Genomic DNA, 27,934 nt, shown 5'->3' on the forward strand with positions numbered 1-27,934 from the left:
GGTGTTGTGTGATTTTTAAGATTGATGAAGGCAGAGTGACATTGTCTATATGGGCTTTAGCAAAGCATTAGTGAGGCTTGATCATGTGATCCGGGGAAGCTAGCGAACTGGATACAAAATTGGCTAAGAAAATGGTGGTGGAGGGTTGTTTTTCAGATTGGAGGTCTGTAACCAGTGGTGTGCCACAAGGATCAGTGCTTTTTATCATTTGCATAAATGTTGTGCACATAGAAGGAGTGGGAAGTAAATTTGCAGGTGACATCAAAATACCTGTTGAACTATAACCTGGTGTTGTGTGATTTTAACTTTATACACCCCAGTCCAACACTGGCACCTCCAAATCATGACATCAAAATAGGAGGTGTAGTGGACAATGAAGAAGATTATCTCGGAGTACAACGGGACCTTGATCAGATGGGCCAGTGGGCTGAGGATTGGCAGATGGAGTTTAATTTAAATAAATGTGAGATGTATTTTGTTAAGGCAAACTAGGAGAAAGTGAGGACTGCAGATGCTGGTGACTCAGAGTTGAAATGTGTGGCACTGGAAAAATACAGCATGTCAGGCAGCATCAGAGGAACAAGAGAGTCAACATTTTGAGCATAAATCTCTTCCTTCCAAGATGAAGAACTTCCAATTCTACCATGTCATTTGCCAACTTATTGCCCATTCACTTAATCTATCAGTATCTCTCTGTGATCTGCTCGTATCCCTCTTGCAACTTGCTTTTCCATTTATTTTTATGTCGTCTGCGAATCGGAATGTAGAAACATATGCACATACAAATATATGTGCACACTCACAAGCTTACATGTGAACATACAAACAGATAAACATGAAATGCACAAAAATACAAGCATACAAACATATAAACAAGCATCCAGGCGTATGTGTTCAGTGGCATATCATAGGGATCAGTGCTGGAATCCTTATTGTTCGTGATTGATGTAAACAATTGCTTGCTTTTGCATTTGTATGTTTGTGTGTGTGTGTGTGTGTGTGTGTGTGTGTGTGTGTGTGTGTGTGTGTGTGTGTGTGTTCATCTGATTGTATGTTCCAATGTTTATATGTTTGTAGTTTTGTCTACTCATATGTATGTACACTTTGTGTCTAAGTATTTTGTGTGTATGCCAGATGTTCATATGTTTATGTACACATGTTCAGATATATGCTTATATGTTTATTGATACATTTGTATGTTCTGATGTTTGTACATTTGTCTATTCATATATTTGCATGTTTGCATGTTAATATGTTCATCCTGCCACCAGCAATACATGAGCTGTGGGTGAAATCACACTACGACATTTGAAGACAGTGCATAATGAATGGGCAAGGACAACCTTTCCTGGTCAAAGAAGTAATGAATGCAATATGAAAAAAAGACATGAATTGTGGTTATTTAACATCACTTCCACCTTGGGTTGTGCATTTTTATTGTCACGATCTCTGTATTTTCTTAACACTGTGATATAATTTTTAATATCATACCTACTTTATAGGTTTCACCTACAATGACATCGGAGGAACTAACAAATCAAGTGCTAGATCTGAAGAACATATCATCTGGAGAAAAGGAGGTCTGGGTTACCTTTGAAGCTATTGAAAATGGTGAACTGGGTGAGTGTGTGATTTTTTTCAATTGGTGAATTGATGAAGGGCTTCTTTAACCATGGTTTTCACCTCACAATAATGGGTTCCTGTTGCCTTGATGTACTTTCCAATATTAGTTTTTTGAGCATTGTGCAATTGCCACAGGTTTCATCTATCTGACTGACTTACTGGATGACTCAACATGTTTCCACAGAACGCCCACTCCACCCAAAGGAAAAGGTTCTGGAGCAAGCTCTCCAATGGTGTAAGCTCGCAGAGCCCAGCTCAGCCTATCTGGTTGTCAAAAAGCTCCCTGCAGGAGAAGGAGGAAATCTTTATTCAGGTAAAGATTAATTTATCATGGTATGTAAATAACATACAGGTCATAATCCGCACAATAGCGAAGAAAGATCAAATTTAAGGGCTATACTTGAATGGCAGAGTCGTTGCAAGGAGCTGAATGGTGTATTCTATTCGGGTGTTCCTGGTTGAATTCAACTAGGATGAATTCAACTTTAGCAGGAGGGCAAAACCAAATGGGAAAATTAACAAAGTGTATGATAATCAAACAATCCATTATTATTTCCACTGAAGATGAATATCACTCTGTATAATAGGCTTTGTTCTATTCATTTTAAATTTCATTGATCAGCAAATACCACGCACAGTTCATTCCTCTTAAAGGTGTTCATGTTCATTTTGTTGCTGTGTGAAACTGCTTTATAAGCATAAGAGCATATAAATCATGAGCTGAAGCAGAAGTATGCTATTCAGCCCCTCCAGCCTACTCAGACATTCAATAAGATCACAGCTAATCTGGTTGTAGCCAAAACTCTATTTTCTTGTCAATCCGGATAAGCTTTGGCTTTCTTGTTAATTAAAAAGCTGTTCACCTTTGCCTGAGAAATATTCAGTAACAGTTCCTTCATAATTCCATGGAAGAGAGTTCCAAACATTCAGAACTCTCTGAGAGAAAAATATTTTCCTCGATTCTTATTAATATTACTCTGAGAGATATAACTTTCACATGATCACCAGCATCTGTCATGCTCTTAAAAACCATGAAAATCAAACTTAACTTTTAATTTTTATTTGCACTATAAAATAATCCGGAGAGGTGGAAGTAGCATCTGTTTGGAATCGGTGCCAGTTATTATTCCTTGTGACGTGCATTTCTGAAATACCCCTGAGAGGAGTCACAGGATCAAGCAGTCAGAGCTGGGGGGCAGGAGAAGCTCAAACTGAGTACATACAGATCAAGCTGTACATAAAGAATTCTTCCAGAATGTTCCATGGGCTCCAGCAGTATCACTTTCGTAGTCATAGAGATGTACAGCACGGAAACAGATCTTTCGGTCCAATCCGTCCATGTCGACTAGATATCCTAACCTAATCAAGTCCCATTTGCAAGCACCCGGCCCATATCCCTCAAAACCCTTCCTATTTTATATACCCATCCAGATGCCTTTTTAATGTTGCAATTTTTCTAGCCTGCACCACTTCCTCTGGCAGCTCATTCCATACACGTACCACCCTCTGCATGAAGAAGTTGCCCCAAGGTCCCTTTTATATCTTTACCCTCTCACCCTAAACCTATCATCTCTAGCTCTGACCTCCCCCAATCCGGAGAAAAGACTTTATCTATTTATTTTATTCTTGTGCCTCATGATTTTATAAACCTCTATAAGGTCACCCCTCAGCCTCCAATACTCCAGGGAAAATGGCCCCAGCCTATTCAGTATCTCCCTATAGCTCAAATCATCCAATCCTGGCAACATCTTTGTAAAACGTTTCTGAATGCTTTCAAGTTTCACAATATCCTACCAATAGGAAGGAAACCAGAATTGCGCACAATATTCCAAAAGTAGCCGATACAATGTCCAATACAGCCTCAGCATGACCTTCCAACTGCTATACTCAATACACTGACTAATAAAGGAAAGCATGCGAAAGGCCTTCTTAACTATCCTATCTACCTGCAACTCCACTTTCAAGGAGCTATGAACCTGCATTCCAAGGTCTCTTTGTTCAGCAACACTCTTTCAGACCTTACCATTAAGTGTTTAAGTGCTGCTAAGATTTGCTTTCCCAAAATGCAGCATCTCACATTTATCTAAATTAAACTCCATCTGCCACTCCTCAGCCCATTGGCTCATCTGATCAAGATCTTGTTCTTCTCTGAGGTAACCTTCTTCGCTGTCCATGACACCTCCAATTTTGGTGTCATCTGCAAACTTATTAACTATGTCTTCATTTATATAAATGATGAAAAGTAGTGGAGCCAGCACAGATCCTTGTGGCACTCCACTGGCCATGGGCCTACAGTCTGAAAAGCAACCCTCCACCACCACACTCTATTTTTTACCTTTCAGCCAGTTCTGTATCTAAATGGCTAGCTCTCCCTGTATGCCATGTGATCTAACCTTGCTAATTAGTATCCCATGGGGAACCTCATTGAATGTCTTATTGAAGTCCATACAGATCATGTCCACTGCTCTGCCCTCATTAATCCTCTTTGTTACTTCTTCAAAAAACTCAATCAGGTTAGTGAGACATGATTTTCCACGCACAAAGCCATGTTGACTATCCCGGATCAGTCCTTGCCTTTCCAAATATATGTAAATCCTGTCCCTCAGCATTCCCTCCAACAACTTGCCCACCACCGACATCAGGATCACCGGTCTAAAGTTCCCTGGGTTTTCCTTACCACCTTTCTTAAATACTGAGACCATGTTAGCCAACTTCCAGTCTTCTGGCACCTCACCTGTGACTATCGATGATACAAATATCTCAGCAAGGGGCTCAGCAATCACTTCTCTAGCTTCCCACAGGATTCTAGGGTACACCTGATCAGGTCGTGGGGATTTATCCACTTTAATGAGTTTCAAGACATCCAGCACTACCTCCCCTGTAATATGGACATTTTTCAAGATTTTGATATCTATTTCCCTCTATTCTATATTTTCCATGTCCTTCTCCACAGTAAACACTGATGCAAAATACTTGTTTAATATCTCCCCCATCTTTTGCGGCTCCACACATAGGCTGCCTTGCTGATCTTTAAGGAGCCCTATGCACTCCGTAGTTACCATTTTGTCCTTAATGTATTGATAAAAACATTTTGGATTGTCCTTAACCATATTTGCCAAAGTTATCCCATGTCCTCTTTTTGCCCTCCTGATTTCCCTCTTAAGTATACTCTTACTGCCTTAATACTCTTCTAAGGATTCATTCGATCTCTGCTGTCTATAACCTGACATATGCTTCCTTTTCTTTCTTGACCGAAACCTCAATATCTCTCGGCATCCAGCATTCCCTCCACCTATCAGCCTTTTCTTTCATCCTAGCAGGAAAAGAATGTCTCTGGACTCCCATTATTTCAGTTCTGAAGGCTTCCCATTTTCCAGCCGCCCCTTTACCTGCGAACATCTGTCCCCAATCAGCTTTTGAAATTTTTAGCATCTTACCGTCAAAATTAGCCTTCCTCCAATTTAGAAATTCAACTTTTTGATTTGGTCTGTCCTTTTCCATCACTATTTTAAAACTTAGAGAATTATGGTCGGTGGCCCCAAAGTACTCGCCCACCGATACTCCGGCACTTGCCCTTACCAAGAGTAGGTTAACTTTTGCATCTTCCCTAGTCGGTAAATCCACATTCTGAATCAGAAAATGTTCTTGTACTCACTGAACAAATTCCTCTCCATCTAAACCCCTAACAAAATGACAGTCCCAGTCTATGTTTGGAAAATTAAAATCCCCTACCATAACCACCCTTATTATTCTTACAGATAACTGAAATCTCCTTACAAATTTGTTTCTCAATTTCTTATTGACTATTAGGGGATGGTCTATCATATAATCCCAATAAGGTGATTAACCCCTTTCTTACTTCTCAGTTCCACCCAAATAACTTCCCTGGATATATTCCCAGGAATGTCCTCCCTATGTCCAACTGTAATGCTATCCCTTATCAGAAATGCCACACCCCTCCTCTCTTGTTCCCCTTTCTACTTTTCCGTTAACATTTGTATCCTGTATCATTAAGCTACCAAGTTTCTGTCATTGCTATGATATCCCCTCCCCCATGTTCGTAATTATGCCCTGAGATCATCTGCCTTCCTTGTTAGGTCTCTTGCATTGAAATAATTGCAGTTTAATTTATCAGTCCTACCTTGTTCTCTGACCCTGCCTGCTCTGACTGTTTAACTCGCTTCTTTTCCCAGCTGTACCAATCTCAGATTGATCTCTTTCCTCACCATCTCCCTGGGTCCCATCCCCCTCTACTAAGTAACTTAAATCCTCCCAAGTAGCTTTAGCAAACCTCCCTACCAGTATATTAGTCCCCTTCCAATTCAGGTGCAAATCTTCCTTCTTGTACAGGTCACTTCTACCCCAAAAGAGATTCCAACGATCCAAAAATGTGAACCCTTCTCCCATGCACCAGCTCCTCAGCCGCGCATTCATCTGCTCTATCCTTCTATTCCTACTCTCACTAGATCAGAACACCAGGATGAATCCAAATATTACTACTCTTGAAGGCCTCCTTTTTAAATTCCTGCCTAACTTTCTATATTCTCCCTTCAGATTCCGATCCTTTTCCCTTCCTATATCATTGGCCCCAATGTGTACAGTGACTGCCCACTGGTCCCTCTCCCCTTTGAGAACATTCTGCACCCTCTCTGAGATATCCTTGATCCTGGCACCAGGAAGGTAGCACACCATTCTGATTTTTTGCTGTTGGCCCAAGAAACATCCGTCTGTGCCTCTGACTACAGAGTCCCCAACACAATTGATTGCTTGGAATCCGCCATACTCCTCATTACATTAGAGCCTATCTTGATACCAGAAACTTGGCTGTTCATGCTACATTCCCCTGAGAGTCCATCACCCCCTGCATTTTCCAAAACAGCACACATGGGATAGTCACAGAGACTCCTGCACTACCTGCCTACCTCTTCTACCTTTCCTGGAGTTAACCCATCTACCTGACTGTATCTGCGGCTTTTCTCCCTTCTCTTCCCAATCCTGCCATCCATCACACCCCCTTGCCCTTATAGTCTAGAGTTAGATATGAAGCGCACAAAAAAGTATGGTCACAGTGGAAAAGGCAAAAGCCATCAGTGAAATCAGCAATTGAAGTAACTCTCACAGTCTGTAAGAATAGACATTTTTTTTCCTGAAGACTCATTAGTATTTAGGGACAGTAAGGGACCTGGGAACTCTGGGAAATAAATCTAGTGAGCGGATAAGAGTTAGCCATGACTTAAAACACATGCAGTAGGACAGATACTGTACCAGGGAGTTGTTCTTAGACACCTTCCAATCAATCTATATAAAATTGGTGTATTATGACACAGCCCTGGAGCAGATGGAACCCAGCTCTGGCTCAGAGGTCAGGATGCTACCATTGCACCACAAGGCCCCTTAAATTATATTTTGACAGAATTAGAGGCAGAATTGATTCACAAGTGGATCAAGCTTGGTGTAGCAGACATGACACCTAATGCATTAGGCTCAAGGGTGAGGAGGAATGCACTGGTTCCTTATGCACCCACCTCCTTAGCTGGTCACAATAAAGTGAAGTTAAAAGCAACCTCTTCCCTTGTGGCTATCTTGCCACAGACTCAATGTAAGCACAGTCCAGAGGAGGTGATGATCACTGTTAATCCAGAGACTCAGGTAATGTTCTGGGGAGCTGGGTTTGAATCCCACTATAGCAGATGGTGGAGTTTGAATTCAATAATTACCTGGAATTAAGAGTCTAATGATAACTATGAATCCATTGTTGATTATTACGTTCATTAAAGTCCTTTAGGTGAGGAAACTGCCATTCTTACCTGGTCTGGCTTCCATGTTACTCTAGACCCACACCAATGTGGCTGATTCTTAACAATTAGGGATGGGCAATAAATACTGGACTAGCCAATGGTGCCCTCATCCAGTGAATAAATTTTAAAAAATCACATTTTGATTACCTCCTCCTCATCACGTCCTGTTTGCCAACAGTGGAGCTGATCTATTTTTCTCTTATTCACACTTATCATTACCCTCCAATTTGCATTTCACGAGCTCCTTTATTACCATCAGCCCTCCCTTTGTCTTTTTCTCTAGGTGTCCTCACCCAGCATGATAACCATCATTTTCCAGCCCCAATCAGTTGAAGATTCATTAGACTCGAAATGTTCACTTTGTTTCATTCCATTGATATTGTCAGACTTGTGCAGATCTCCCACATCCACAGTATTTTCATGCTCCAAAAGTTTGTAATTCCAAATAAGCCTGTTGGACTATAACCTGGTGTCGTGTGATCTTTAGCCTTCACAGTAAAGGATAACATTCTTGACAGCATCCAGGATAAAGCAACCCTCTTCATTGGTACCCCATCTAACAACTTCCACATCCACGACCTCCAACAATGAGTCACAGCAGCAGTAGTGTGTGCCATGTACATTATGTTATGCAACAAATCACTCAGGCTCCTCTGACAGTACCTTTAAGATCCACAACCCAGAAGTACAAGGATAGCAAAAACACAGCCACCTGAAAGTTCCCTTCCAACTCACACCATCCTGATTTGGATTTACATTGCTGTTCCTTCACTCTCATGAACAATTCTTCGCAGACATTCAATGATAGGCAATGAATGCTGGCTCAAACTTTTTAAGAAGAGATAAGAAAAGATTTCTGGCTTGACAGATGGAAAACAAGCTTGGAAAAATCTTTCGAGTCTGCATTAAACATTGCCTAGAAGCAAACTCTGAATTAAAGCTGTTTTTACAGTGCAAAACTTAACGTGTCAGTTATGGAGTGACTTGCATAGAAAGCAATGCTAATTCTCTCACTGTCTGTTATTAAGAGACAAATTCTTAAAGCAACACCAGCTCAAAACTGTTTCCTGCTCAGTGAAATAATTGGACAAATTCTGATAAAATTTCACTGACCAGAACTCCCTATTTTGAGACTTGTTAAAACAATAAGTTTGTTCTTATTAGAAAGAGTTAATTCTTGAGCTTATTAAAGAAACTTAATGAAGGTTCACTTTTGTTCAATATAAAGTGTAACAAATTGATCATTTTGATGATGAGATAAAATGTTTACATTTTGGTGCAGCATGTGGAATAGTGGCGCTTGACCTCCACTGCATTCCTCCAATTCCTGATGAAGGGCTTATGTGTGACATTGACTGTCCTGCGCCTCGGATGCTGCCTGACCTGCTGTGCTTTTCCAGCACCACAGTCTCGACTCTGATCTCCAACATCTGCAGTTCTCACTTTCTCCCACTCCTCCAATCAGTTGTAATAAGAGTTACATCCCAAACACAGGACAAAGCACTGTCTTCCATAATTTGGTGATTTAATCTAATGTGGGAGCAAAATTATTATGCAAGGAACACAATGTCTGTTTTATTCCTTTTTCAATGTTTTTATAGCAGTTAAAAGCGAAGCTCCAAAGTGTGGGATGTTGAAGTGTCGAGAAGAACCACCAAAACTTCTGTCTGGAAACAAGTTCCAGGAGCGGTATTTTGTTTTACGAGACCGTAAGCTGCTTCTTTTTAAGGATAAAAAGGTAACCTTTTGAGCATTCTTTTTGATGTCTGCGAATAATCACACATTGGTTTTATTATTACACAGAGCCTGTGATGAGAATAAAATCAATTGATATCATTCATTTGCTTATTGTGTTTATCTGGAGGAGGAATATCAGGAATTATCTGAATTCTCAACTCATGATTTCTGAAAGCTCGATATACTTACCAGATCTCCTTTCACTGGGCATTGATTTATGCTGGATTTGCTTCAGACTGACACCTAACCAAGTTATTCCTGGACAGCTATTACACTGGCATCTACTCAACAATGAGGTAAATCACCCAAGAATGTCCTGTGCACAGAAAGCAGGACAATCCAACTGAGCCAATTTCTGCCCCATTAGTCCACTCTTTGTCTGTCATTTGTGTGGCGTGAATGTCACTTGCCACTTGTCAGCCCAAACATGGATATTGTCCAGATCTTGTTGTGTTTGAAAACGGACTGCCTCTGAATATGCGGAGTTGCAAACAGTGCTGAAAATTGTGCAATCATTGACAAGCATACCCACTGCTAACCTTATGAAAGAAGGAAGGTGCTAATGATGACTGAGCCGAGGCAACAACCCTGAAGAGCTCCTGCAGAAGTGTCCTGGAGTTGAGTTGACTGACCTTCAACAACTACAACCATCTGCAATGTGCCAACTGTGCCTCCAATCAGCAAAGAGTTTTCCCCCAATACTCATTGATTCCAATTTTGCTTGGACACCTCGATGCAACACTCAATCAAATGCAGTCTTGATGTCAAGGGCTGTCTCTCTCATCTCACCCCTGGAATTTAGCTCTTGTGTCCATGTTCAAACCAAAGCTGTAATGAGATCAGAAGATAAGTGGCCCTGGCAGAATGCAAACCAGCTATCAGTGAGCAGATTATTGGTGGTATTTTCTGTCACTTCACTGATGATCAAGAGTGGACTGATGGGGTGGTAATTATCCAGGTTGAATTTGTCCTGCTTTTTATGTATAGAACATAATTGATCAATTTTCCACATGGTCGGGCAGATACCAGCCTTGTAACTATACTGGAAGAGCTTAGCAAGGGGGTGGCAAGTACTGGAGCACAAGTCTTCAGTTCTATTGCTGGAATGTTATCAGGGTTCATATCCTTTGTTGCATCTATTGCCTCCATCTGTTTCTTGATATCACATGAGCAAATCAAATTGGCTGAAGACTGGTATTTGAGATGCTGGGGATCTCTGGAGAAGGCTGAGATGGATCCAGCACTTCTGGTGGAAGATTGCTGCGAAAGCTTCAGCCTTGTTTTTTGCACTGATTTTTTTAGGCTCTTACATCATCGAGGATGGTGATATTTGTGGAGCCTCCTCCTTCAGTGAGTTGTTTAAACATCCACTACCATTTATGACAAGATCTGGCAGGATGACAGAACTTAAATTTGATCCTTTGATTGTGGGATGTCTTAGTTCTATCTGTGTTGGTAATTATGTTGTTGGCATGCAAGTAATCCTGTTTGGTAACTTCACCAGGCTCAATAAAGTGTGGAGCTGGAGAAAGCACAGGTCTTATGAGGAAAGGCTGAGGGACTTGAGGCTGTTTTCATTGGAGAGAAGAAGGTTGAGAGGTGACTTAATAGAGACATATAAGATAATCAGAGGGTTAGATAGGGTGGACAGGGAGAGCCTTTTTCCAAGTATGGTGACGGCGAGCATGAGGGGGCATAGCTTTAAATTGAGGGGTGATAGATATAGGACAGATGTCAGAGGTAGTTTCTTTACTCAGAGAGCTGTAAGGGCATGGAATGCTTTGCCTGCAACGGTGGTAGATTCGCCAACTTTAAGTACATTTAAGTCATCATTGGACAAGCATATGGACGTACATGGATAGTGTAGGTTAGATGGGCTTCAGATTGGTACAACAGGTCGGCGCAACATCGAGAGCCGAAGGGCCTGTACTGCGCTGTAATGTCCTATGTTCTATATTCATATCAAGCAGCATCAGAGAAGAGGGGATTCAACATGTGGGATGCATCATCCCACATACCTTTCGCTCACTCCACCCCACTCCCTCTATTTATTCCATAGCCTCCTTCCCCCTCCGCAGTCCCGATGATAGGTGCGCAAGGTTAAAAATCACACAATGCCGGGTTATAATCCAACAGGTTTATTTGAAAGCACTATCTTTCGGAGCGACGCTCCTTCATCAGGTGCTTGTGGAGTATAAGATTGTAAGACACAGAATTTATTGCAAAGGTTTCCAGTGTGATGTAACTGAAATTATATATTGAAAAAGACCTGGATTGTTTGTTAAGTCTCTCATCTTTTGGAATGAACATGTTGGTTTCAGTTTTTTCATATGCAAACCACAGAACATTTAAAAGTTACATTCTCAGGTGAATTTTAGCAATTGGTGTCATGTGGACCCAGATAATGCATTCAGGTGTGAGCTACCCTGTGTGAGACTGGTCAGACTGATATTAATCTAAAAAATATATTTACAGAATTTTACATGGATTCATGCAGTTTTTGAGCAAAGTAAAATGTAATTCTGCAAGTACAATTTCACCCCACAAACTTATGTGTGTGTGTGTGTGTGTGTGTGTGTGTGTGTGTGGCAGGGGGGAGGGGGAGGGGGGTTAGGAGGGGGTGGGGGTAATGAGTGTAATGGGGGATGAACTCAACCAGGACCTTGGGTTCTTGTCACACTACAGGTGACTCCATTGCACTATACGCACACATACACTCCTACAGACTCATACATTCACACAGACCCTCTCTCATATGCTCACACGTTCACTCCCACACTTACACATGCACCCTCTCACAGACTTATGCACCTTTACACACACACACACACTCATAGACAGTCATAGCCCTCGCATCCCTCCCCCAACACAGACATTGAAATCCACCTCTCTTTACCTTTTTGATTTCTTTTTGTACCTTAGCTAACCTCCGTGTTGTTCAACATAGAGGAGTACTGATTCATCAGCTGAGGGAGGATGGTACTTGGTAATCAGCAGGAAGTTCCCTTGCCGATGTTTCACCTGAAGCCATAAGAGTTCTTGGGTCCAGAGTTAATGTTGAGGACTCCCAGGGCAACTCCTTCTATCTGTTTACCACTGTGCTGCCACCTATACTGGATTTGTCCAACAACTGGGAAAAGACATTTCAAAGGATGGTGATGGTGGTGTCTGGTACATTGTCTTAAGGTGTGATTCCATGAGTATAACTATGCCAGGATATTGCTTGACTAGTCTGTGAGACAGCTGTCCCCCAGATGTTAGTAAGGAGGATTTTGTTCCGGGACATCTCAATTCCTGGGTATTGACCTAGTCATCCTGATTAAGTTTGCATGTATTTTACCTGAATGATCTTACCTGGTTTGAAGAAGGAGGCCTAGCGTTTATTTGATGATCTTCCCATTGAATCTAGTTAATGTGGAGAAGCTATTGCCGGTGGAATTTCTTTAAAGATCTTATATATCACCGATGCAGAGCCCAGGTCCACCTACAGTACAACAGTTTGATGTCAACAACTGCTCTGTACACATGGACCCAATATTTCCCTGGTTGAAAACCTGTTGTGACAAGAATGATGTAAGTGGCATGATAATACAAGCTCTGTACCCAAACACAACCCTTCAATAGCTTATGTGAATGGGATTGGGTCCAGGCTGGTTTTTGCATGATACATTTTTACCTGTTTATGTAATTGACCAGGTGCTTCACCAAAACAGGAGTTTGGCATTGCTGTGTTATGGAACCCAATGTTTACATGTTAGACTGAACTTTGTGAATTAGTTTGATAACCAGGCTACCCATTTGGAGAGACAAGGTATCCATATGGTGATGGTCCTGAGACATCTTTGGAGACCTTTGGAGGGGTCATGTACTCTTTGAAGGAGATGAGTCACAAACGCTGGGAGGGAGCATCAGGAGACTTGAAATGTTGACATTAGAGAAAAAGGTGCATAAGCCTCTTGGAACTGCCAAGCTGTCACAAACTAGTATTTATTTTAATGGAGTACTTTTCCCAGTGGTGTGTAATCTGCAAAATAGAACTTCAAGTGAAAGAATTTAAGGAAATTATACACTAGTAAGCCGAACATATCTGGGTAAGTTACTTGAGAAGATTCTGAATGATAAGATATATATGCATTTGCAAAGACAGGGTTTGATTATGAGTAGTTAGCATGGCTTTTTGTGTGGGAGATCATGTCTCACAAATTTGTTAGAGTTCTTTAATGAAGTATCCAAGAAGGTTGACTGGGGCAGGGCAGTTTTTTAAAATTAATTTGTAGGACTTGGCTATTGCTGGCTGACCAGTATTGATAGCCCATCCGTATTTGCCTTTGAGAGCATGGTGGTGAGGTGCCTTCTTGAATAACTGCCATCTATTTGCTGTGAGTTGACCCACAATGCCGATAGGGAGGGAATTCCAGGATTTTGACCCAATGACTGTGAAACAATGGCATTATATTTCCAAGTCAGGGTGGTGTGTGGCTGGTGGGAAATTTGCAAGTGTTGGTGTTCCCAAGTACCTGCTGCCCTTTGTCCTTCTAGATGTCAGTGGTCGTGGGTTTGGAAGATTGTTTATGGATATTTGGTGAATTTCTTGTAGGTAGCACACATTGCTGCTGCTGAGCACCAGTGGTGGAGGGATTGAATGTTTGTAGATGTGGTGCCGATCAAGTGGGTTGCTTTGTCCTGAATGTTGTCAAGCTTCTTGAGTCTTGTTGGAACTGCATTCGTGCTGGTAAGTGGGGAGTATTCCATCACACTCCTGGCTTATGCCTTATAGATGGTGAATAGACATTGGGGTGTCAGGAGGTGAGTTACTTGCACCAGTATCCCTCATCTCTGACCTGCTCTTGTAGCCACTGTGTTTATGTTGTGAGTCCAGTTGAGTTCCTGGTCAATAGTAACCCCAAGGATATTGACAGTGGGGGATTCAATGATAGAAATACCGTTGAGGAGTGGTGTTTAGAGTTTCTCTTAATGGTGATGGTCATTGTCTGCCATTTGTGTGGCGTGAATGTTACTGGCCACTTATTGGCCCAAGACTGATATTGTCCAGAGCTTGTTACATTTGAGCACGGACTGCTTCAGTATCCGAGGAGTCGCGAATGGTGCTGAAAACTGCAATCATCGGCGAACATCCCCACTTCTGACATTATGACAGTGGGAAGGTCATTGATGCAGGCCTTTGATAAGGTTCCATATGTTAGGCTGCTCTGGGAGGTTAGATAGCATGGAATCCAGGGCAAGCTGGCAAATTGGAGACAAAATTGGTTTAATGGTAGGACGCAGAGGATAACAGTGGAAGGATGCTTTTTCGATTGAAGGCCTGTGACTACTGGAATGCCTTGGTCTGTGATGGGCCCATTGTTGTTTGTTATCTATGTCAATGATTTGGATGAAAATGTACAAGGCAGGATTAGTAAGTTTGCAGGTGATACTAAAATTTGCAGTATCATGGACAGTGAGGAAGGTTATCAGAAATTGCAGCAAGATCTTGATTTGCTGATGAAGTGGATCAAGAAATTGCAAATGGAGTTTAGAACATAGAACATAGAACATAGAAAAATACAGCGCAGTACAGGCCCTTCGGCTCTCGATGTTGCACCGGTCAAAGCCAACCTAACTACACTAGCCCAATAACCTCCATATGCTTATCCAATGCCCGCTTAAATGACCATAAAGAGGGAGAGTCCACCACTGCTACTGGCAGGGCATTCCATGAACTCACACCCGCTGAGTAAAGAATCTACCCCTAACATCTGTCCTATACCTACCACCCCTTAATTTAAACCTGTGTCCCCTAGTAACAGTTGACTCCATTAGCGGAAAAAGGTTCTCACTGTCAACCCTATCTAAACCCTTAATCATCTTGTACACCTCTATCAGATCTCCCCTAAACCTTCTTTTCTCCTATGAAAACAGCCCCAAGTGCCTCAGCCTTTCCTCATACAATCTTCCTACCATGCCAGGCAACATCCTGGTAAACCTCCTCTGCACTTGTTTCAATGCCTCCACGTCCTTCCTATAGTATGGCGACCAAAACTGCACACAATACTCCAGATGCAGCGTCACCAGAGTCTTATACAACTGCAACATGTCCTCAGGACTCCGGAACTCAATACCTCTACCAATAAAGCCCAGTACACCCGTAAGTGTTCAAGGTTTGTGCGAAGATTTGTAGCTCGGGTGCTCGTTGTTGTGGTTCTGTTCGCCGAGCTGGAAGTTTTTGTTGCAAACGTTTCGTCCCCTGGCTAGGCGACATCATCAGTGCTCTGGAGCCTCCTGCGAAGCGCTTCTTTGATGTTTTTTCCGGTATTTATAGTGGTCTGTCCTTGCCGCTTCCGGGTGTCAGTTTCAGCTGTCCGCTGTAGTGGTTGGTATATTGGGTCCAGGTCGATGTGTTTGTTGATGGAGTTTGTGGATGAATGCCATGCCTCTAGGAATTCCCTGGCTGTTCTCTGTCTGGCTTGCCCTATGATCGTAGTGTTTTTCCAGTCGAATTCATGTTGCTTGTTGTCTGCGTGTGTGGCTACTCGGGATAGCTGGTCATTTCAGGAGCGTTTCAGAACTGACAGCCAGACTACTGCGACCCTTAGGACTCATAACGGCACACAAACCAACAGCCACGCTCAGCCAACAACTCACTAGAACAAAGGACCCGATACCCAACATGAGCAAAACTAATGTAGTTTACAAAATACCATGCAAGGACTGCACAAAACACTATATAGGACAAACAGGAAGACAGCTAACAATCCGCATACATGAACATCAACTAGCCACAAAACGACACGACCAGCTATCCCTAGTAGCCACACACGCAGACAACAAGCAACATGAATTCGACTGGGAAAACACTACGATCATAGGGCAAGCCAGACAGAGAACAGCCAGGGAATTCCTAGAGGCATGGCATTCATCCACAAACTCCATCAACAAACACATCGACCTGGACCCAATATACCAACCACTACAGCAGACAGCTGAAACTGACACCCGGAAGCGGCAAGGACAGACCACTATAAATACCGGAAGAAACATCAAAGAAGCACTTCGCAGGAGGCTCCAGAGCACTGATGATGTCGCCTAGCCAGGGGACGAAACGTTTGCAACAAAAACTTCCAGCTCGGCGAACAGAACCACAACCCAGTACACCATAATCTAGATAAGTGTGAGGTCTTGCATTTTGGAAAGTCAAATCGAGATAGGAGTTTCATGGTGAATGGTAGGGCCTAAGGAATGTAATGGAACAGAGGGATCTTGGAGTTCAGGTTCACAGTTCTCTGAAACTGGAGTCACAGGTAGACAGCACAGTGAAGAAGACATCTGGCACACGTGCCCTTCATCAGTCAGAGCATTGAGTATAGAATTTGGGAAGTTATGTTGCAATTATACAGGGCATTTGTGAGGCCGCACTTGGAATATTGTGTTCAGTTTTGGTCATCTTGCTATAGGAAGGAAGTTATTAAACTGTAAAGAGTGCAGAAGGAATTTACAAGGACGTGTCCTGTACTCAATGGTGTGAGTTATAGGAAGAGGTTGGACAAGGTACAACATTTTTCTTTTGAGTACAGGGAGACTGAGAGAGGACCATATTAAAGTGTATAAGATCATGAGAGGCACAGATAAGGTGAATGTACTTAGTCTTTTTTCTCAGGGTTGGGGAATCACGAACTAGAGGGCAACAGTTAAGGTCAGAGGGGCAAGAATAAAAGGGAACCTATTTTTTTACACAGAGGGTGGCACACATTCGGAACAAGCAGAAGGGGTTGAGGCAGGTACATTAATAGCATTTAAAAGGCAATTGGAGGAATAGATGGATAGAAAAAGTTAAAAAGGTTATGGATCAAGTGCAGGGAAATGGGGTTAGTGTGGACTAATGTTTTGGCCAGCAAGGACCAGTTTGGCCCAAAGGGCCTGTCTCCGTGCTGTTGGATTCAAAGTTGATTTGTTGTCTTGGCTGTGAGAGTAGTATCAGAATGTAAGAACGAGGAGCAGGAGGAGGCAATTCAGCCCTGCGGGCCTGCTCCAGCATTTAATAAAATCATGGCTGATTTCATCTCAGCTCATTCCCGCCTCAAGCGACTGTATGGAGTTTGCACTTTCTCCCCATGTCTGCATGGGATTTCTCTGGGTGCTCCAGTTTCCTCCCACAATCCAAAGATGCGCAGATCAGGTGAATTGGCCATGCTAAATTGCCCATAGTGTGAGGTGCATTAGTCAGGGGTAAATATAGGGTAGGGGAATGGGTCTCGGTGGAGTTGCTCTTCAGAGGGTTGGTGTGGACTTGTTGGGCCGAAGGGCCTGTTTCCGTACTGTAGGGAATCTAATCTAATCTAATCTAATCAACTCTACTCGCTGCCCATACACCATTACCCTTTAACCCACTACTAAATAAAAATTTATCTCCTTACAGTTACTCAATGTCAATTGCACTCTGGGATAACAAATTCCTCAAACTTATGACTCTTTCAGAGAAGTGATTTCTCCTCATATCTGTTACATATTGGCTACCCTTTATCCTAAAGCTATGATCTTTGTTCAAGATTGTACTAAAAGAGGAACTATCCTCTCTATGCTGACTTTATCAAACTTTTTTAGTATCTTGTATTCCACAATTAGGTTTTGTTTAATTCCTTTAAGCTCATGTGCTAGCACGTTGGCTCAGTGGTTAGCAGTGTAGTCTCACAATACCAGGGGCCCAGGTTCAATTCTACCCTTGGGTGATTGTCTTTGTGAAGTTTCCACATTCTCCCTGTTTCTGTATGGGTTTTCTCTGGGTATTCTGGTTTCCTCTGATAGTCCAAAGATGTTTAGGTTAAATAAATTGGCCATGTTAATTTACCCATAATGTGCAGGCTATGTAGATTTGCCATGGAAAATGCAGGGTTATGCGGATGTGTCTGGGAGGGGTGTTCTTTGGAAGGTCAGTGTGGATTTGATGGGCTGAATGATCTATACCACACTTTTGAGATTCTATGATTTTAAAGAGTACAAACTCAAACTCTATAAGCCAAATCACTCATCGGCATAGCTTTGTCGGAAGGAGGTCATGCTGTTCAAATTTGATCAAGATTTTTGGCAAGGTGACCAGGTATGTAATGAGGATCGTACATTTTTTTTAAAAATTGTAATCATTTTGGGGGATGTGGGCATCACTGGCTAGACCAGCATTTATTATCCATCCCTAGTTGCCCTTGAGAAGGTGGTGGTGAGCTGTATTCTTGAACCTCTGCAGTCTACCTGCTGTGGATTGGCTCACAATGCCGTTTGACCCAGCAACAGTGAAAAAATGCCATTATATTTCCAAGTCAAGATGGCTTGGAGGGGAGCTCGAAGGTGATTGCAGTCCCATATATCTGCTGCCCTTGCCTTCCAGATGTCAGTGGTCATGGGTTTTGAAGGTGGATCTTTGGTGAATTTTGCAGTGCATCTTGTAGATAGTACACACTGCTGCTACTGAGCATTTGTTGTGGATGTAGTTTGTATGGATTTTAGCAAAGCCTTTGACGAAGATCCACAAGGGAAACTGATAACAAAGGTAAAAGCTCATGGAATCCAGGGTAATTTGGCAAGTTATGTCCAAAATTGGTTTGCTGATGGTAGAAGGCTGTTTGCAAGATTGGAGGCTGGTAAGCAGAGGCATACTGCCTGAATCAGTGCTGGGTCTTTATTGTTCAATATAAACAATGTAGAATAAAATGTGAGGGCAATAATAAATACATTTGCAGACGACACAAAAATTGGCTGGGTGGTTAACAGTGAAGATGAAAGTCCAAGGATACAGGAAGCTATAGATGGGTTGGTCAGGTGGTCAAATCAGTGGCAGATAGAATTGATAATTGTGAGATGATGCATTTTAGAAGAAAGAACAAGAGAAGAAAGAACTCAATGAATGGCAGGATACTAGAAGCTCAGAGGGATCTTTGGGATCTTGCCCACAAATTCCTGAAGGCAGCAGGACAGGTCAGCAGCACAGGTCAGCAGTATAGTTAAGAAGGCATTTGGGGCATTTGCATTTATCAGATTTGGCATCGATTATGAGAGCAGGGGGTTATGTTGGCAGTACACAGAGCCTTGGTTAGGCCGCAGTCAGGGTATTGTGTGCAGTTCTGGTCTCTACATTATAGGAAGGATATAGTTTCATTGGAGGATTGCTGAAGAGATTCATGAGGATGTGTCCTGGCTTAGAGCAGTTTAATTCTAAAGAGAGGCTGGATAAGCTTAGGTTTTTTTGTTTGGAGCAGAGAAGGCTGAGCGGGAACCTGATAGAGGTGAATAAGATTATGAGGGAAATGAATAGGATGATTATAAATGATTAGCTGATAGATAATTAGCAATTAGATGATTAGTTGTTCTCTTAGCAGGGAGAATAACGACAAGGGACATAAATTTAAGGTGAAAAGCAGAAGGTTCAAAGACAATTTGATGCAAAACAAATCATGCAAAGGATGGTGGGAATACTTTACAAAGTACTTTTAACGTTATAATTTGAGGAAATGATGGCCTAGATATATTATCACTTGACTATTAATCCACAGACCCAAAATGTTCTGTGGACTTGGGTTCAAATCTCCACTGTGACAGATGGTGGAATTTGAATTCAATGGAAACTGTAATTAGGACGGCTAATGATGGCCATTGAAACAATGGTCAATTGTTGGAAAAGCCCATCTGGTTCACTAATGCCTTTTAAGGAAGGAAACTGTCATCCTTAACTCGTCTCGCCAACACATGACTCCAGATCCACAGCAATGTGGTTGACTCTCAAATGCCCTCTGGGCAATTAGGAGTCGGAACTGAATACTGGCCTGGCCAGTGACACCCACATCCTGTGAATGAATACAAAAAATACAATATAACAATTCAATACAAATATGAATATGGGATAAATGGTGAAAAAAGGGAACAGTGTAGATTTCAAATAATGTTTTATCAGTGCATAGTCAATGAGATTAAGGGCCTCTTCTATACTGTATGATTCTATGATTAGTTGACATGAAGGCTGAAACCTACGAACTTCTATCTTCCGTGTGCAACTTATTTCAACCTATTCCCATATTTAATGTGAGAATGAAAGCTGTTAGCACAGTAATCAACAGGCAGGGACAATCCCATAAAGTGCTTAAAGAAACAATCCACATACTATCAGGATTAAGATCTTGATTAACAAGAGCAAACTTAAAAAGGAACATGATTGTCTTATAAGGTTATATTTTGCAGAGCTCCAAGCCTGAACGGGAATGGCCTGTTCTTTCATTGAAGGTTTACCTGGGCATTAAGAAGAAGCTGAAAGCACCAACAGTGCAGTAAGTGCATCATTCATGCTCATTCACAGAATTGTTACAACACAGAGGAGGCCATTTGTCATCTTGGCTGCATGGAGGAAATAATAGGAGAAAATTGAAAATTAAAGCTCATTCATTAACTCAGTAACAATCAAAGACACAAATGTATGTGACAAGTTCAGTACATAAAGGTGCCATTCCAGCTGACACAGTCTGAGGTTAACTGTCTCAGCAACAGGTGCTGAAACTGACTTCAGTTCCCTCACTGGGCAATGGACAGAGATGAGGGATTAGGTAAAAACAAGGACCGCAGATGCTGGAAACCAGAGTCTAGATTAGAGTGGTGCTGGAAAAGCACAGCAGGTCAGGCAGCATCCGAGCAGAAAAATCGACATTTCAGGAAAAAGTCCTTCATCAGGAATAGAGACAGGGTGCCTGCAGAGTGGAGAGATAAATGAGAGGGGGGTGGGTGGGGAGAAAGTAGCATAGAGTACAGTAGGTGAATGGGGATGGGGGTGAGGGTGGCGATGGAGGTGATAGGTCAGAGAGGAGGGTGGGGGAAGGTAGCAAAGTGTACAATGGGTGAATGGGGTGGGGATAAAGGTGATAGGTCAGAGAGGAGTGTGGAGTGGATAGATGAGAAGGAAGATAGGCAGGGAGGACAGGTCATGAAGGCGGTGCTGAGCAGGAAGGCTGGAGCAGGTGGGGGAAGGGGAAATGAGGAAACTGGTGAAATCCACATTGATGCCATGGGGTTGAAGTGTTCCGAGGCGGAAGATGAGGCGTTCTTCCTCCAGGCATCGGATGGTGAGGGAGTGGTGGTGGAGGAGGCCCAGGACCTGCATGTCCTTGGCAGAGTGGGAGGGGGAGTTGAAATGTTGGGCCACGGCAGGTGAGGTTGATTGGTGCGGGCGTCCCGGAGATGTTCCCTAAAGTGCTCTGCTAGGAGGCGTCCAGTCTCCCCAGTGTAGAGGAGACCACATCAGGAGCAACGGATACAATGAATGATATTAGTGGACGTGCAGGTGAAACCTTGATGGATGTGGAAGGCTCCCTTGAGACCTTGGATGGAGATGAAGGAGAAGGTGTGCGTGCAGGTTTTGCAATTCCTGCGGTGGCAGGGGAAGGTGCCAGGATGGGAGGGTGGGTTTTTGGGGGGCTTGGACCTGACCAGGTAGTCACAGAGGGAACGGTCTTTGCGGAAGGCGGAAATGGGTGTGGAGGGAAATATATCCCTGGTAGTGGGGTCCGTTTGGGGGTGGCGGAAATGTCGTTGGATGATGTAGTTTTTGCGAAGGTTGGTAGAGTGGAACGTGAGCACCAAGGGAGTTCTGTCCTTGTTACGGTTGGAGGGGTGAGGTTTGAGGGCGGAGGAGTGGGATGTGGATGAGATGCATTGGAGGGCATCTTTAACCACGTAGGAAGGGAAATTGCGGTCTCTAAAGAAGGAGGCCATCTGGTGTGTTCTGTGGTGGAACTAGTCCTCCTGGGAGCAGATGCGGCAGAGGTGGAGGAATTGGTCATACAGGGTAGCATTTTTGCAGGAGGTAGGGTGGGAAGAGGGATAATCCAGATAGCTGTGGGAGTCGGTGGGTTTGTAAAAAATGTCAGTGTCAAATCGGTCATCATTAATGGTGATGGAGAGGTCCAGGAAGAGGAGGGAGATGCCAGAGATGGTCAAGGTGAATTTAAGGTTGGGGTGGAATGTGTTGGTGAAGTTGATAAATTGCTCAACCTCCTCACAGGAGCACGAGGTGGTGCCAGTGCAGTCATCAATGTAGAGGAGGAAGAGATTAGTCAGGGTTCTAGTTCCTGATCATGACAGTGAACAATCAGAAGGTTACAAAGAAAATGAAAATGCAGAAGTTTTTAAGGTAGAGCTGCCAAGAATGGGGACTATGCAAGAAAAGCTCTTCTTGAAAATTATAAGCCACATTTATCAATGTCAGCGTTTTTCTAAATACAGAATGAAAGTTTTGAACTTAGCATTTGTTGGAATATTCGGTGTAAACTGCTCTAAATCATAGTTCCATTTGGATAATACTATTCAATATATCAATGGAAGTGAGAGGCTCGGGTCACATTTATAGAATCATAGAATCAGATAGTACAAAAGAGGCTCTTTGGCCCTTTAAGTCTGCATAAACAAAAAGGTACAAATAACTATATTAGTCCCACTTGTCTGTGCTGGCTCCACATGTTAGGATAATTCAAGTGCCCATCCAAGTATTTATGAAACTACTCCTCCTAGGCAGTGCATTCCAGGCTCTCATCTGGGTCAAAATGTCTTTCCTCAAACCCTGCTAAATCTCCTGCCTTTTACTTTAAAATTACATCCCTTTGAGGGGTAGTACAGTGGCTCAATGGTTAGCATTGCTGCCTCACAGCACCAGGGACCTGCGTTCAATCCCAGCCTCAGGCAACATTCATCCTGTGTCTGTGTGGGTTTCCTCTGGGTGCTCCAGTTTCCTCCCACAGTCTGAAGATATGCAGTTTAGGTGAATTGGCTATGCTAAATTGCCCATAGTTCTCAGAGATGTTTAGGTTAGTTGCATTAGTCAGGGGTCATTGGGTGAGTTGCTTTTCGGAGGGTTGTTGGAGCAAAGGGTCTGTTTCCATATTGTAGGGATTCTATGTTATTGACCCTGAACTAAGGGAAACGGCTGTTTTATATTCACCCTGTCCATGACCATCATAATCTTATACACCTCGATCAGCTCCCATCTGAGCTTTCTCTGCTCCAAAGAAAATAATGCGAGCTTATCCAGCTTCTCTTCAAAACTGAAATGTTCTGTCACAAGCAAAATCCTGGCGAATCTTCTTTGCACTGCCTCCAGTACAATCATATAGTTCCTATAGTGTCGTGACCAGAATTGCACACAGTACACCAGCTGTGGACCAACCAAAGTTCTGTACAGCTCCAACATAACTTCCCTTGCTCTTATAATCTATGCCATGACTGATAAAGGCAGGTGGCTTATATGCATTCTTAGTTACACATTTAGCCTGTCCTGCCACCTTCAGGGATGTGTAGACAAATGCCGTTAGATCCCTGTCTTGCTCTGTGCTTCCTAGTGACATTGAGTGCTCCCTTGTCTTTAAGAGCACATGCTTTATTGAAACAACAGAGGAAAATTTAATGACGCTCAGCACACATGAGCTGAAACTGAAATAACTCCATGAAGGCAGGTATCTAGTCACCAAGTTACCCTTTATTAACATGTGCATAGCACATGACACTGACTCAGCTAGCATAGAGCTGATTCCTAGAGTGAGAAGAACTGCTAACACTCCTGTTTCTATCTGTCAGCCAGGACTCCCCCTGATTGGACCAGGTTAATAGTCCCAACCAGGGAACTCATTCTATGAGGTCCAACTAGCTGATCTCGTTCCAATCACTACATTATGGGGTGTAGGCCCATACTTTTTCCTGTAGCTTCTCCTGAGGTATTTTTGCACCAAATCCGGTTCGTCTAATGTTGCCTCAGGTACAGGTAGCATGTATCGGAACATGGCCCCCCTCTTGCACCCAGAAACATCTTGGCTGAAATTTATCTTCTTCAGGTGATAACAACATCAAGGCTGCAAAATCTTCCATGTCCTTGCTGTCTTCAGACGTTTCTTTGACCCTAGGCAGAGGGGAAGAACCCACAAGTTCTGACAACGTTGTGGATGTTCTAAGGGGTCGGGTATGTTTTGTTCCTGCCCATTTTGTGAGATTGCAGCTTTCATATGGTGTACATGCTTGTTCAGGACAGCCTCATTTACCCAAACTTTGTATGTAATGGGACTTGACCTCATATCGGTTATGCCTGTTACCCAAGCAGGGCCAGTCTTCTGGTTTTGACACCAAATTTTTTCCCTTGAAGTAAATTATCTCTCTCACTTAGAGGAATCCTGTCCAATATTGGCATTCTTGATGCAATTTTAACCTTTCCCCCTCTGCCATTCCCCCAACATTCCCATGCCTTCCTCAGGAAAATCAAGTTTAACTTGGTGCAGAGTCTTCTCCCCATTAGTAACTCTGCTGGGGTTATCCCTGTAATTGTATAAGGGATGGTTTGATAATCAAATAGAAATCAGGACAGAAATTTGGTAGCTAGTGAAACTATAGGCTATTTCTTAAAGCCTGTATTCAAAGTTTGGTCAGCTTTTTCCACTGGACTATTGGATGATTGATGGCATAGAGGTGCCCTTATATGGCGGATGCCATTGAACTTTAGGAAATACTCAAATTGCCTGCTGGTAAATGATGGCCTGTTGTCTGTGACCAACATCTCCGGGTGTCCATATATTGCAAAAGATGCTTGCAACTTTTAAACTCATGTTTGATGAATGAACTCTATGCACATCCAACCACTTTAAATGGGCATCCACAAACTAAAAGCGTAGTGCCCATGAAAGGATTAGTATAGTCGATGTGAAACTGAATCCAGGGTTTAACTGGCCATTCCCACAAATGTGGGAGAGCAGCTGGAGGTAAGTTTTGACCTTATTGCACTTTGGTACTGCTCCATGAACACAACTATGTTGGCATCCAATCCTGGCTATCAGACATAACTTCTTGCCAACATCTTCATTTTGGAAACCCCTGAATGGCCATGGTGAAATTCAAACAGTATCTGGTTGTGACCTTTGCTTGGAACTCTTGTCCCCCATAATGATATGCTGTCCTCTATGGTGCTCTGGTCTCACCGGGTCCAGAGAGATTTTGATTCTGTTGTGATGGTCCTTTTATTTCCCCCATCACCATCAGCTGGTTTAGTTTTGTCAGGATGGGATCTTTTTGAGTCCACAGTTTGATATTGTCAGCATTGACCAGAAGGGTGGCCAGAACGTTTAAAACCAGAATAGACTGTTCAAATAGCAACACCACTGGTGGGATATCTACCCAGTGGGAGGCAGCTCTAGGCATCCACATTTGCCACTTGGCCTCACAGACAGTGTTCCAGCTTGTAATTGTATGCACTCAGAATAAGAGCCCATCACTGAATTCGACCTGCAGCTATTGGCGGCCCTGCCCTGTCATCTTTAAGTAGTCGTGGTAGAGATTTGTTGTCTGTTACTGTTACAACTTTATGTCCATAAAGGCATTGTTGGAACTTCTCCACAAAAAGATGACCGCCAAACTTTCCTTCTCTATCTGGGCATATCTTTGTTCGACATTAGCCAAAGTCCAGGAAGCACTTCTTTGATGAAATGACCAGGAAGGTTGATGAGGGCAGGACAGTAGACGTAGTCTAAATGGATTTCAGTAAGGTCTTTGATAAGGTTCCACATGATAGGCTACTCAGGAAGATTAGATCACATGGAATCCAGGAGAGCTGGCAAATTAGATACACAGTTGACTTGATGTTAGAAAGCATAGGGTAATAGTGGAAGAATGCTTGTCAGACTAGAAGCCTGTGACTAATGGGAGTGCCTCATGGGTTGGTGCTGGGCACATTGCTGTTTGTTATCGATATCAATGATTTGGATGAGAATGTACAAGGCATGATTAGTAAGTTTGCTGATGACACTAAAATAGGCAGTATTGTGGACAGTGAAGAATATCAGAAGTTGCAGCAGGACCTTGATCAGCTGGGGAAATGGGTCAAGAAATGGCAAATAGAGTTTAATATAGGTAAGTGTGAGGTCTTGCATTTTGGAAAGTCAAATCAAAGTAGGAGTTTCATGGTGAAGGGTGAGGCCTTTAGGAGTGTAGAGGGATCTTGGAGTTCAGGTGTATGGTTCTCTAAAAGTAGAGTCACAGGTAGATAGGTCAGTGAAGAAGGCTTTTGGCACACAGGCCTTCATCAGTCAGTGCATTGAGTATAGAAGGTGGGAAGTTATTTGGACTTGTACAGGATGTTGATGAGGTCGCACTTGGAATATTGTATTCAGTTTTGTCACCTTGCTATATGAAGGAAGTTATTAAACTGTAAAGAGTGCCGAAGAAAGTTACAAGGATATTGCCTGGACTCAATGGTGTGAGATATAGGGAAAGGTTGGATAAGCTCGGACTTTTCTCTTTAGAGCATAGGACACTGAGGAGGGACCTTATAGAAGTGTATAAAATCATGAGAGGCATTGATAGGGTAAATGCATACAGTCTTTTTCCCAGGATTGGAGACTTAAGGTCGAGAAGGCATCAGTTGAAGGCTAGAGGGGAAAGAACAAAAGGGATTTAGGGGCAACCTTTTTCACACAATGGGTGGTACGCATATCAAATGAGCTGCCAGTGGAAGTGGTGAAGGAGGGTACATTAAAAGGTTATGGGCCAAGTGCAGGGAAATGGTGTTAGCGTGGATGGACATTTTGGTCAGCATGGACCAGTTTGGGCCAAGGGGCCTTTCTCCATGATGTAGGGCTCTATGACTCTCCATGACTCATATGCTATCAAGCATTCCTCTCCTTTGGGCCATCCTTTATTTATATAGTACATGACACTGACCCAGCTAGCTTAGAGCTTGCTCCTGGAGTGAGTAGAATCCCTGACACTCCTGTTTATACCTGTCAGCTAAGGCTTATTGATTGACCCAGGGACCAATCAGGAAACTCATATTCAGTGAGGTCCACCTAGCTCACCTCTTTACAGTCACTGCAGAAACTGTTCCAACAATTAGTTCATTTATTGTACTGGCTAGGCAACCAACAAGACCACGTGGACTTCGACATGGACTTCTGTGTGTAATCGGATTTATCTGCACTCCACATAGTCAGAGCACTATATGATAGTTAACTCATAAAAATAACATCCTAATGATTATTCTGGAAATGTTAACACACCTTTATCTTTGTAGACACATCTAAAGGAAGAGTTTTGTTTGTCAAGATCTGACACTTGTGATTCTCTGCAAAAGTATTGTTTTATTTTTATTGAAATGTTTTGATTCTTTGCACTGTTGACTCTCTCAATAGCTGACCACTTCCCTTTCCTTTGTAGGTGGGGATTTACTATTTGCTCAGATAAGCAGCAGTGGTAAGTAACAAGTTTTGTTCCTCATGCACCTACCAGCATCTTGTTATATTGGAGCAATCAGTCTCATTCTCTCCTGAAGCTGTGGTATTTCAGCTTCTTTCAATCTACTTTCATAAGACTATGTGAAATAGGAACAGGAGTAGGCTGTTGGGCCCATCAAGTCTGCTCTACCATTCAATTGAGTCAGTTGATCTGACATTCCTTACAACTATTCTGGACGAAAAAATTCAGAATTAAGAATTTATCGATGACCATGAAACCATTGTCGATTGTCAGAAAAACCCAACTGGGTCACTAATGTCCTTCTGGGAAGGAAATCTTCCATCTACACCTCGCCTGGCCTGCAAATAACTCCAGACCCACAACAATATAGTTGACTCTCAACTGCCCTCTGAAATGGCCGAGCAAGCCATTTAGTTCCAGAAGAGCTAAGGATGTGCAGTAAATTTTGGCCAGCCAGCAATGCCCATGTCCAACAAGTGATAAATTAAAAAAAACTTTCTTGCCCTTGATTCTCTTAACCCTTGATT

The 27,934-nt window shown here is 42.7% G+C and overlaps 1 protein-coding gene across 2 annotated transcripts in view; it reads left to right on the plus strand.

Moving 5' to 3' along the window:
- The window catches only part of arap3 (ArfGAP with RhoGAP domain, ankyrin repeat and PH domain 3), a 344,677-nt gene that overhangs the window by 295,486 nt on the left and 21,257 nt on the right, over positions 1-27,934 (plus strand). For both annotated transcript variants that reach the window (XM_060837460.1, XM_060837459.1), the window contains exons 23-27: positions 1,503-1,620; positions 1,808-1,936; positions 9,023-9,159; positions 20,379-20,464; positions 27,369-27,404. In XM_060837460.1, the coding sequence (XP_060693443.1) occupies positions 1,503-1,620; positions 1,808-1,936; positions 9,023-9,159; positions 20,379-20,464; positions 27,369-27,404 (506 nt within the window). The remainder of the gene's footprint in view (positions 1-1,502; positions 1,621-1,807; positions 1,937-9,022; positions 9,160-20,378; positions 20,465-27,368; positions 27,405-27,934) is intronic.

Source organism: Hemiscyllium ocellatum, chromosome 16, assembly GCF_020745735.1.
Source record: "Hemiscyllium ocellatum isolate sHemOce1 chromosome 16, sHemOce1.pat.X.cur, whole genome shotgun sequence".
In the NCBI taxonomy this organism is placed as follows: domain Eukaryota; kingdom Metazoa; phylum Chordata; class Chondrichthyes; order Orectolobiformes; family Hemiscylliidae; genus Hemiscyllium; species Hemiscyllium ocellatum.